Genomic DNA, 13,150 nt, shown 5'->3' on the forward strand with positions numbered 1-13,150 from the left:
TCATGGTCCGCTCCGACATGTTGCCGCAAAACGCACAGTTCTTCTCCACGTGCGTCTTGTCCTCATGTAGGCAGTAAAGACAAAAAGAGTGTTCGTCCTCCTTGAAGACGTTCTGCAGCTGGCATCCAGGGCAGACCCTGAACAGCTTTCCGGGCGTCGAGCTTCCCTTCTCCTGGGCCATGGCCGGGCCTGAGAAACTTCTGGAGTCCTCCAAAAGCGTAGCTCGACAAAATCTTCACCCTTGAGGGGCGCAGACGAATCCGAAACGGGTCCTCGTTGATCGGATGGAGAGTCGGTGGAGCTTGAGGCTCTTTTGACCGAAAAAACGAAGTTTTTGAGAAAAAACGTGAAAAAATAGCACTAACGCTCGAGAGCAATAGCACGAGGATCCCAACACATGAACGTGCGGTAAAAATCTGAAGATGGCTGCCAGAGGCGGTGCTTAGGTAGAGGGCAGTCATTGGCTGTGGTCAGTATGACGCAGAGACGAGTGATTGGTTATTACTACGAAAGACAGATCAGAAACGAAACTGATACTGGTTTTTTCTTTACCGAGGATTCCCAGCCTGACGACGGGGAATATTCATGAGCATGTGAATCCATGCCAGACCCCATGCTGGAGAAGTAGAAGTACACCCAACCCAAAACGATTTTTAGAAATGGAGGCACAGATGCAAAGCAAGTCTGTCCCCCAATTTCTAAAAAATCGTTTTGGGTTGGGTGTATTTGTACATCTGTGCACCCCTCTTGGCAAGAGGGGTGCACGGATGTAGAGGTACACCCAACCCAAAACGATTTTTAGAAATGGAGGCACAGATGCAAAGCAAGTCTGTCCCCCAATTTCTAAAAAATCGTTTTAGGTTGGGTGTATTTGTACATCTGTGCACCCCTCTTGGCAAGAGGGGTGCACGGATGTAGAGGTACACCCAACCCAAAACGATTTTTAGAAATGGAGGCACAGATGCAAAGCAAGTCTGTCCCCCAATTTCTAAAAAATCGTTTTGGTTTGGGTGTATTTGTACATCTGTGCACCCATCTGTGCACCCCTCTTTGTAAGAGGGGTGCACAGATGTAGAGATATAATGTACCCAGCGGGATCAAACCTGTGTTGCTTCTGAGCTATCCTCCCGAGACTCCGAAGATCTGAAGTACATTTAATGATACAGAACCAGAACTATTGAGCAAGTCTAACATCATCTTCATCATCATCAGAATAAATCAACAATGTTGTGGTTATACAAGAGCTAATATATTTAAAGGGATGGAATTACTCCGAATGTTGCAGCACTATTCAATAACCCAAAGTGCTTAAGCATAGTTAATGTGAAAATATGACACTTCTCACCATTGGGACAGTACTGCCTTGGACAGAGTTTCACAGTGAAGAAGTGAGCAAGTGATCCAGGGTATGCAGCCCACACACACGCATGGCATTCCCATGCACCCACTTGCGCGAATTGCACCAAATTAGTGAGATTGTGCTCCAAGGCACATGCACAGTCTTTGCTCTGAGGTTTGACACACTCACAGGATGGGATGGCATTTCGTTCTCCTATCCTAGTTGTGTTGCTCTGCCTTTTGAGGGCTGCTACAACCTGGATGATTATAGAGGGGTGGAGTAGGGGCAGTATTGGCCTACTGGGATGCAACTGGAAGGCTTAAACCTCCTTCTTACTTGCCTTTAGTATATGCAATACATGCTAGCCAATGTTTCCACTGTTCTGCACCCCCCCGTAACCCTCACACCAAGTTGGCGACTACGTGCAAATTCGGTCATATAAGTGCTGGTTATGTCACTTCCTATATTTGGGCACCACCCGGGAAATTCATAAGTCGGCTCCCCTGCCCGATTTATTTATTCAATGTTTGTCGGGTCCGGGGACACGATTAATTAATTGATTTCTGCAATGTTGGGTCTGACCAATAAACCGGGCTGTGGCGGAGGACTTTTACTGCCTCAGGTGCCCCCTGGAATTGGATTATGCTTCTTTCATTACCACAGAAGTAATGAATGGTATTACAGAGATAAGCTGGCATATGTATTGGGCACACTGCACATGCTCAGGCAGCATCAATCATGCTTTGTAGAGGACAATGCTGGCCTAAATTGTTAACAGCCAGCACCGACATGTTGCTACAGATGCATATTTTGGGCACAACCACCATGTCAATGTGTTACATCAGTGACAGTGCTGTCTTACACTGTGGACACATTGATCATTAAAATGTGTTGTGTTCTACAATGTTCATGTCTGCTGTTAGTGACAGGGAATGTACATGTTCCCCTTTAGAACTGATTGTAAACGTATGGCTTTTTGGTCACTTTTCCTGCTGTAAAATGCACAATTTCAGCCCCTCCCTATATTGTTATAGCTCCCTCGCTACGCTCGGTCGCCCCCACTATTTCCGAGAAATATCAACACATACACACTGGAAGAAATCACAAGAAACTAACCTTTCATCACTGCCCCCGACACCAACCGCTATCTTTGGGACTGCATGGCTATGCCTTTGATGCTATTGTGTGAAAGGTCACACACCATCGCTTTTGAATATACTGCTTTGGGTCAGGGTGTTCACTTTTGGCTCGCCGGCCCTCCGGTTGACAAAAAGTGAATGCTTCGGCCCCATATTCAAAAAGGTTGGACAAGCCTGCACTAAACAAACACTTCAATACAATGAATTGCAAAAGCAATACCTATGCTGAAATCTCTAAGTTCTTACCTCCATCCAGTCAATAAACTTTGCAACATCGTGTCCGACCAACTGGGTGTATCCCGCTGCTACTGGGTAATGCTGCTGGGCACGGCTTAGCCAGTCGACCACCACCACATTAGAGTCGGGCTCTCGCTTGTATAAGGCATCCACCAACTTCGGTACCCAGCTCTCATACATACCCGTCACCTGGAATTTACAACAGATTAAGAATATAAGAAATCTGGAGGGGAACTGGGTGTTTGTGTTCACAGCACTATATGAACTCAAGTAAACAAATAATGCAACAAGAGTGGTTACTGTATTATCTTTTTTGCATGTGTATGTTTTTCAGTCATTTTCCTTTATGAGACAAGAAATTATGCTCTAACAACGTCTATTGCTCCAACATCTCACTGGGCCTCATTAGGAGGCTGGCGGCCACGGAATGAACGGTGCCGGTAAGGTACCAGCACTGTTCATTCCGGGGCCGCCACATTACGGGTTTCCTCGCGGGTGACGGAATGCACGTCTGGTCCAGACCAGACGTGCATACCGCCAACTGCGAGCAAACCAGGATGCTAACAACGGACCCGTCATTAACGGGTGCGATTGTTAGCATCCGCCCCATTCCCATTGAGGCCTATAGGGGCTCAATAAGAATGGGGATGTACCGGGTCTGTGTCCCGAGAATGGGAATTACCGGGCCCACTAAAGTCGGCATGGCCCGGTAATTCCCTATCTTTGGGACCCGGCATCCGGTTTGGGGCTAGCCATGCCGGTAAGAACGGCATGGCTACCGCCAAACTCCTGAGGCCCACTGTCTTGATAACACGGTTATGTCCCATAAGTCAAAGCAATGGTGTTTTACAACATTCTGTATAGAGTAAGGAATATGGGTCTAGAATGCCTTGATGAAACTGTACATCCGGACGAAACTCGTTTAAGAGGGACTTTTGTTAATAGCTCAAAAAATACAACTTCTGATAGATATTCCAATGTAGTACCGTTTTTCTGTTCTATTGAAAATAATCAAGGATTATGTATGTAAATGATTTCCACCTGCACAAATATTATTATTACGTTTTTTATTGAGTGCAGATTTGGCTTAAGGAGCAATGGAGCGCTTTACAAGTCACAGTGGAAGTATACCATGAGGGAAGGAGATCTCTAGGGATCAAGGGGCGCTAACAAAGGGGAAGGGGAGGGTGTGAAATTCAGCAGCAATGAATCTGCAAGCAACCATGAGGGGAAACAGAAGAAAAGATCACCCTGTTTCATGTTAGGTCGAGCATGGAGGTGGTGTGGACCTAGGTGTTAAGCCAGTGTCAGTCTCTCTATACTCTCAATACTAGAACACCGGGAGGAGAGATCGGGAGCAACTAGCTAACCTTAAGAACAGGATGATGACATGCAACATGGGTTTGATCCCCAATGTGGCCCTTAAAAGCAGAAGGAGTCTGGCATGAAGTGCTATAAATATCACCAATGATAAAAATGTAATTGTCATGTGCAGGATTGAAAAGATTTACATTTGCAGCCTTTTGCCGTCTGCTCATCTCTGTGTTAAATGAAATGATGCAAGCATCTTCCAATTCTGCCTCTTTCCCTGGAACATTTCCTGTATATTCATATTATTTCGGGTGTCTTGCATTATCATGCTAAAACCGATCGATGGGAAAATGCCTTGGGGGGGGTCTCTTTATAATCAGCTCTGAGGTGCTTGGAAATTGTTGTAGTGCTATGAAATACAATACCGTCTCGTTGAATTTCGCTTCTTTTCCATTTCTGCTGAGATCTGTGTGTAACCTGCAAGGTACATTGGAATTCTATTGGTGATGAGTCCTGCCTAGACATATTGCATATAGTGCTATATATCCAATTGTTTTATTATAGTGTGCTCGCACCATTTTTACTATAAAAGGTTTCCATCAACAGTGCTTACTTTAACACAAACCAACATCCTTTGTACAATGCTTGTTTAATTTAGATTTCATTTTTAACGGGAACGGGCAAGATGTATTCATAACATGAGATTGCTTCCAAGATGTGTGGACAATGTCTCTATTATTCATTTGAAAGAAGAGTCTGTGTGTATACTGTGGGGTGTAAAGAGTGCTGTGGGGTCAATGCAATATGTGGGTGGTGTGGTGCCATATGAGTGCAGTGGAGTGCACCGACGCAAGCTTGATTGCTGTGGAGTACCAGAAGTGATGTGCGCAGTACATGACTTCAGTACGAGTGCAGTGCAGGTGAGAGGTGCTTAATTTTAGGCTTCTGTAAAAAGAGTGTTCAATTGTGTACTAATAGTGAACTCAGAGAACAAAACAGGAAAGTCTAGGTTAAGACATCCATTATTGTCTATCCCAAAGGAGAGCATCCAGCAAATGACCCTGAGTTTGCAGATCAATTTAATCAGTGGTTGTGTTATAGGCTTCATAATGCAGGGTGTGAGTGTACAATCAAGACCACTACCTAGATGAACACATACAACCCGTTCCTAGGAACAAGGCACAGGTAGTTGAGTGGCATATGTAATTCTGTGGGATTTTGAATGAAGGGTAGTAATAAATACCAGGGGTGCATTGCAAATGAAGCATATCATCCTGCATTACCAGGTGTTGTGTGTATTTGTGGCTGAGGGTCTGTGTGACGTCATTAATCAAAGATGGCCGCAGCTACTATTTATGAATCAGAATTTGATCTATATCTCCTTTCAGAGTGATACATTCAAAAATGTTCCAAGGACCTTTTTTGGTCACCATAAAAACTGAATAAAGAAGGTCCTTAAAAGAATCTGATGTCTCTTATTGTTCAGAGGTTTCTGTTCGCAATTTGTTTGTCATGATTTCTAACATTTTTTCCCTTCAATTTGGTTACAGGTTCTGGTAATTGGCAAGAAAATGTGAAAATTATTCAAGAGCAGTTGAAGCGTGCAATTTGATTCTATCTTCCAGTAAAATCATTTTTTTTCAAATAGTCAACACATCCAGATATCAAAAGTCATTTAAAAGTAGAACGTCCACCATCAGAGGAAAAAAAAAACGCATAACAGACTTTTCCTTGTGTATCTTATGTCTCCAAAGAAAATAAAACTTCCCTGGTTAATCCAAAATGTTATGAAAAGATTTTAGAGTGTATGAAGAAGAAAGCAGGGTGTAACAATAACAAATACTTGAACATAAGTCTATGAATAGGCAACTTAACACCTGAAGAACTGAAAAATGAAAAAGCATCATGGCATTCGGAATGCTACAAGCAATGTACTCCTAAGGCAAACATGAATTGAAACAAAAGATTGTATGGAGAGAAGTAATGTGAGCCAAAGCCATCTATCTCCAGCTAGGAAAAAGAGGAAGAAGTAGAAAGAAGCTACACTACAAGATCAAAAATACCTATGTACGACAGAAATAATAAAGAAGGAAAAAGAAAAAATCTATTATATTTGATAGCAACTTATTCAGCAGGCATCCATTTGAAGAGAGTGGTAGAACTGTATAACAATGACACATTGAAGATTCGTCTTAGCGATTGTACAGATCCTTGAAACCCTCATGCAAGGGAAATTGCATATGTTTGTTTGTTTGTGTGTTTATTAATTTGTAGGGTGCACCAAACCCTTAGGTAACTGGGCGCACAGCATAACAAGAATACTTAAAGCTTAGTTACAGGCATAGAAGGGTACAGAGAGGCTTAGTTACAAATGTCGAGAGGTACAGGTAGGAAACATACACATAAACATGCAACTGCGATCATTAGTCTTGATGGTTGTTAAGGCGTAACCAGGTGAGGGGCTGCGTTATTGAGAGATTTGAAGGTTAATGACACAGTTTTAAAGAGGATCCTATCGCTAATTTTCAACCAGTGATGGTTTCTCCTAGCACTGGATATATGCTCTCTAGTGGGGATGTTCAGGGCCGTTCGGAGCGCATTATTTTCAGTGTCTGTAGTTTGTTAATGATGTATTTGTTGGCTCATAGGTACAGAGCATTACAGTAGTCCAATGTCGATAAGATGTGAGCATTAGCTAGGTAATGCAGCTTGCTAGTGAGAGGAAGGGTCTACATACGCTGGTTACATACGGTGGTCAGTCCAACGTTCGGGTGTAATTTTAGTGATGGCTGTTGTGCAATTTAAGGTGGCTACCCAGTCTAGGGTCCTGCCTTTATCATGAGTAGGGGAGAGGACTTTTTGGATGAGGCCATGTTCAGCTAGCATGGTAGCTATCGCTTGTGCTTGTTTGTCATCCGGATCGATAAATCCAAGGTTGAGGTCACCTAACATAATAATCTGGGATGAGTCTTTTATATTGTTAGCTAAGAGGCTAGATATCTCCTCTTAAAATGAGCCTATAGGTCCTGGTGGCCCGTATATAAGGTAGATAGTTAGAGTGCGGCATGGTGATATTGGCAGTTTCGCCGAGAGTAGTTCTCAATATTTTAATGGGGGTAGCACGATAGTCTTAAATCCAGGTTAGCTTTAGCAATAATAGCCAGGCCACCTCCTCTAGAATTCGGTATGTCCATTCTTAAGAGTTAATAGTCCACTGGTATCGCTAGTGAAAGTGCTGGGCCTGCTGCCTCAGGTTTCTGTGACCACTAGGAGGTCAAGGTTGTCGGATGTTAGGATATTTGCTATTTCACAAGCTAGGTTGGAACACACATGTAGTGTATGTCTTCCGACGCAAGCCTACACTAAGCGGAAAGATGCTGCCAAATTCACTGTCTTACGAAGCATCAAATGTTGAATTTGTATCTTCAATCAGTGATTTTCTCCTTGAAGGCAACATAACAATGGAAGAATTTGAAAAGCTTTACAGAAAAATTGTGGAAAACAATGGTTTAGAATTACAGATGAAAACAAGAAAACAAATCAAAAGTTTCATAGAAGAGCTTGAATATATTGGCATTATTTTTAGCAATCCCAACTGGGTAAATAAACCACGAGTCCCACTGAAAGTAACTGCAGATGTTGTACTATCTCATGCAGAAGAAAAATTTGAGGATATTGAGAAAATACGTGCATTTGGTAGATGTTCCAAAGGAAGCTGTTCTTTTTTTTACAAGTGGGGCTGTCAAGGACAGATGAATATGGAAGGTAATTCAGAAAAGTGGGATACCACTGTAATGAACAGGGCTCATAAATTGTCACAGATGTTTATATATGAATTTGTTTATATATGAATGATGATGATATATGAAATGCTATCACCACGACAAGCTTCCTACATGAGCACTTCTACCACAGGGCATACCCATGAAACGCCCTTGCAAGTGGCAGTAGAGCTCATAGTGCACACAGCTACATGCAGCACATGTATCATTATTTCTGCACAGCATGGGGGCTTCTACAGATTACACTAGAGTCATTTGGTTTGAGACACAGACAGCACAGAGGTAATAAAGAGCATGGATGAGTGGGGAGGATCTTATGTTCCGTCAGAGATGGTCACAGGCCGATGTGTCTATTGTGCTGCTGACAACATTGACCTTGAGGATATGCTGTATGGTAAAGGAACTTTGCATGGTACTGGTATGAGGGTCTATCAGGAGAAGGAGGAGTCAGATGTCCTAAGGCCAAATGAAATATCAGGACCATCATTGCTTCGATCACTGCAGAGGATTCCTCAGTCCCTGTCTTGCAACATCCCCAAAGGGTGTAGACCACAGATTCCTGTAAACAGTCAAATCACTGGTTATACAGACAGGAATAATCTTATTTTACATTCCAGCAGGCTCGAGAACCTACTTTGGATGATGGGGAAGTCTTGCTGTTGAGTGATTTTCAAGAACGTTTTGAAGAAGAGTTGCTGGAGACAAACTGTAATGTCACTGAAGAAACTGAGACTGATGAATGTGAGAGAGTCAGAACCACTCACTAGAGTTCTGAATTGGTCAGCTTACAATTCCATTATAAGTGATCCTACAACTAAATAAACTAGAGTCTGTGTACTCCCAGTCATAGATGCAAGCCCAACAAGCAGACAAAACATCTCACATTCATGAAGACGTTGGAGAAAATAATGTCTATTTTCTCCCCAGAAGCAAAAACAGTTGTAGCATTGGATCTTGTCCATTACAAGCCTGTTTTAAATTAGTTATGGCTAAAAAAAGACTTGTCAAAGAACTGGATGCTTATACCAGGTGAGCTACACATAATAACGGTGATACTTTGGTTGTTTCCTGGATGGTACAGGCACTTAGGCCACCTTAAGTGTACTTTATGATGCAAACGTGTCAAAGATTCTGTCAGGGAAATGAATAGGGAGAGCAGTTGAAGCACCCACATCACTAACGCTTGCACTTTTCAAATGCATAATCAATGAATTCTACAAAGAGAATATTGAAGTCAAGGAAAGGATGTAGCCTTAGCTCAAGAAGTTACTTAAAGGTTTACTTACAAGTAGGTGATTCTCAAGAAACAAAATCAGTCCATAATTACCTTGTGACAGTTCTGACAAATCTGAATGTGATGGGCAAAATGGAAGCATTTGAGGCTAAAGAATCTCAAGAAAAACCAACACTCAGAGTTGCTCTCCAGTACATTCATATGGTGGAAACAATGTTTTTTTTTGACCAGATACACTGAACTGCAAACTGGGATTTACACCTGGAATCACTTGAAGAGATTAAGTACTTGTAAGCAAGACAAAAGTACCCTTTTGTGCTTTAGGTTCAGATGAAGCTCTGGAACATCAAAACAGGGCAATGAAAGTACTTGGTGGCGTGGTTAATATTATTCAAAATAACAAGGCTCTAGCACAGTGGTCTTCAAACTTTTTTGGACTGGGCCCCCCTGAGCAAAGTTTGGGTAGGCCAGGCCCCCCCAAAAGTGCCAGAGGGACAGTATTTAGAAATCGCTATGAACTTTTGTGTGCCGTCACCGCACCCTACTCCCAGTACAGACCCTGGGCTCTCCCCACCCTACTACCACCACTATCCCAGTGCTGCCGCCCATCATGCTACCACCACAGTCCCATAACACAAGCATACACACATCCATACACATTTAAATAAAAAATAAATCGCCATAAACGGGTTGCTCTGCCCGTATATGCGAGGAGGTGCAGGAGCATTTCCAATGAGCTATGTAAGGCTGGCAAAGCAAAACACCCCCAGCGTTGCATGGCTCAGTGATGATGTGCGGCTGGGGAAATGAACTGTCAAAGGAAAACAGAGTTCCCTTTGACAGTTCAGCCAGCCCAGGAGCACTCCCTCAGCTGGAAAAAGCAGCTGAGGGAGGGCTCAGTGTTTCACTGGGCTGGCTCCTCGGCTCCTCCATAATGGGTAAGGTGGCCAGTGGGTGGACGCCCCCTCACCCATTATGGATGAGCCGGCAGGCTTGGACTGGCCTATAGGGCAATAGGGCGATGATCGTACCAAAAATGCAAAATGCTAGTGTAGGCCAGTAAAAATGGGCCACTTTTTTGACCATTGTTGCTGAATAAATATTCTTTAAATATCACCATTTGTTTACATTTGAACAAAAAACAACCCTTTGGGTACTATTCAAACAGTCTGTGACTAAACACTGAATATCCATTTGCAACTGCTTGCCATTTTTTCATTGTTGCCTAAGACCGTTGTATGGCCCAGTCTGACCATGTGAGCTGCCCCTTCCCATTTCCACCAATCTAAAAAAAAAAATATATATATTTTATATATATATATATATATATATATATATATATATATATATATATATATATATATATAATATATATATATTTTTTACATTTCATGCTGGGCTCTGGCGCCCCCCCTGGGAGGCGGTCGCGCCCCACTGGGGGGGCGCGCCCCACAATTTGAAGACCTCTGCTCTAGCACGATTCTTGTTAGCCTCTCCTGAGCTATCAAGGCTGTATGCAGAAGCAAAATAAATTGTAGGACTCACAGATTACGAACGGTAAAAACAGCAGGTCAGACAGCTGGTCAGTAGAGCGCTCGCTTTGACAACCGTGCAGAGCCTGCCGATGCAGGTTTGAATCCTTGCAGGGACAAACTCAGCATTTCATTCTTCCAAGGTCGTTAAATGAACACCACACACTGGGGGTAATAATAAGCAGCGCTCAGATGCTTGAGGTTTCATAACGCAATATAAATGCTAAATTATTATATTATTATCACCACCTAACAGCATCCAAATCAACACCCTAAAGGAAGATGTTCAATAGATCTACAACTCGATCACGACATTGAATAACCCTGCAAATTATGATGGAAAAGAACCCAATATCTCGACAAAGGCATTTTAACTAAATATTCAGAAGGACACATCAAGAATGACAGAAAAAGGTTCCCAAATGTACAACAGCTTAAAAGAAGACCAGATTGAATCAGATACTTTGTAGCCTGAGGTCACCCATTAAGAAAGAGAACCTTCATCTGTGTAAAAATGTACAGAAAGTATCAGTCTTTGTTCACACGTTTGCTGATTGCTTCATGAAGACAAACTGACATTGATCTAAAGGAATGCTTGAGTAATTATGACTTCTCTACAGTACTTCTTTCAATGTTCAAATTGGTACAATGGTTTTAGCTGTAAACAAAAGCAAACTGATAAATAATAATTTAGCATTTATATAGTGCTATGAACCCTCAGGTATCTGAGCGCTGCTTATTATTACCCACGGTGTGTGGTGCTCATTTATCGACCTCAGAAGGATGAAAGGCTGAGCTTGGCCCTGCTGGGATTCAAACCTGCGTCAGCAGGCTTTGCACAGATGTCAGAGGAAGCGCTCTACTCGCTGTGCTATCGGACAGGCGATAAAGATACTGGAAGGGAAACAAGATGACAGGGGTCTCTTCACTTGTTACTGACGACAGATTATCTGTACCAGAGCAAACATATTCAGCAGCTGTCCTTGACGGAATGGCAGAATTGCAAGCACTGCTGAAACCGTCATATGTGCAGACATGCCATGAAAACAGAACCTTATCTGCTGAAGTATGATGAAACTCCTTTAGTATTTGATACCTACCAAGTAAATTCACTCAGGAAATCCATGCGAAGGAAAGAAGCAGGAAAAGCAACACCTGTTGAGTACAAAATCATGGATTCTACAAATATTAAAATTTCTTCCATGAAAATTCTCCTATTGCATTCTAAAACTAAAGATGAGTTAACAGCTTACCCTCAAATAAAGCAATTCTGCATGCACAGTGGATAAAAAGAAGCCGGGTAGCCAGTTGGAAAAATGAAGCCAAGTCATCCGATGGAAATGATGTTGAGACATTGAAAGCACACATGAGTAGGCAGACAAAAAAAATTATTCTTCACTCCCTTTATGTATCACGTCGTCATGCTACAACCCTCCACATTTTTTCATCTAGACCGGTGTTTTTGTCCTTTCGCTGTGGGGGTCACTGTTGTTCCCATCTGACAGCATGTTTTTCACAGGAGTTGGAAATAATAGAAGATTTATAGATCTCAAACGTGGGTGCTCCTGCTTAGGGCCTATAAAGGTGCAGGCATTACCAGGCATTCATGGTCTTTCAGGGTTTGATGTTACTGGGTGCTTTATAAAGAAAGGAAAGGAAAACCATCTTTCTGGACAGTTTTAAAGACCAAGAAAAGAAATACTTGAAGCTCTGGGAAGACATGCATGTCTAAATAATTTTAAGGAAAAAGATGAACAATTGATAGAGCGATTCATTTATCAAGTTTACTCGCCAGGAACAAACATTTTAGACATTGGTCAACTGCGTTGTTGAATGTTCACAAAGATGCAGTGAAAATCTGCTGCCAACTAGATCCTCTCTAATACCATACATCCTAAGCACTCATTACCAGGTGACGGAGTGACGATACGTTGTTCAACAACACCCGAATCTCTCGGAAACCATCACAATTCAGATGGGAGAAGGCAGATAATCAATATTCTCCTACTATGTGTACGCTTCTATGTGCACCGCTATCAATCATACAACTGGTACAGTGTGCATGCATCAAAGGATGGTGTGCTGTACACAGAACTGTGTAAATGTGATGGAGACGAAGAGCTCTGTCATAACAACAACTTTGTAGATGATAAAAATGAACTCCGGGACTTCGAGGATGACCTGCAAAACCTTCATTTCTCTCTTCAAATGTAAATAGCTATTGTAGTTTTAATAAATAGTATATTTCAACGAGAAATTTGCAAATTATTTCAAACTTTCTAATTTAGTGAGCATACAGTCAAGGGTTTGTGATCAAGTAGCAATAATTTACAAGGCTTTATCTTGGAAATGGTAAAAGATATAAACAAATTCCTTATATGAACTTTTCTATTCCTTTGATCATGTTTAACAAAAAAAACCTCAAATTTTGTATAGGATCACCCTAACAGTAGTTACATCTCAAAAACGAAATTAGTATCCGTAACGGTGGCTATCTTGGATTAATGATGTCACACAGGCCCTCTGCCAGAAATGCTGCCAAAAAACCTGCTAGTACATAATTGTATTGTGATGAA

The 13,150-nt window shown here is 42.1% G+C and overlaps 1 protein-coding gene across 2 annotated transcripts in view; it reads right to left on the reverse strand.

The window, feature by feature from the left end:
* The window catches only part of LPL (lipoprotein lipase), a 251,284-nt gene that overhangs the window by 98,766 nt on the left and 139,368 nt on the right, over positions 1-13,150 (reverse strand). For both annotated transcript variants that reach the window (XM_069649721.1, XM_069649722.1), the window contains exon 3: positions 2,725-2,904. In XM_069649721.1, coding sequence (XP_069505822.1) covers positions 2,725-2,904 — 180 coding nt within the window. The remainder of the gene's footprint in view (positions 1-2,724; positions 2,905-13,150) is intronic.

Source organism: Ambystoma mexicanum, chromosome 1p (genome assembly GCF_040938575.1).
Source record: "Ambystoma mexicanum isolate Mex_15411 chromosome 1p, UKY_AmexF1_1, whole genome shotgun sequence".
Lineage (NCBI taxonomy): Eukaryota > Metazoa > Chordata > Amphibia > Caudata > Ambystomatidae > Ambystoma > Ambystoma mexicanum.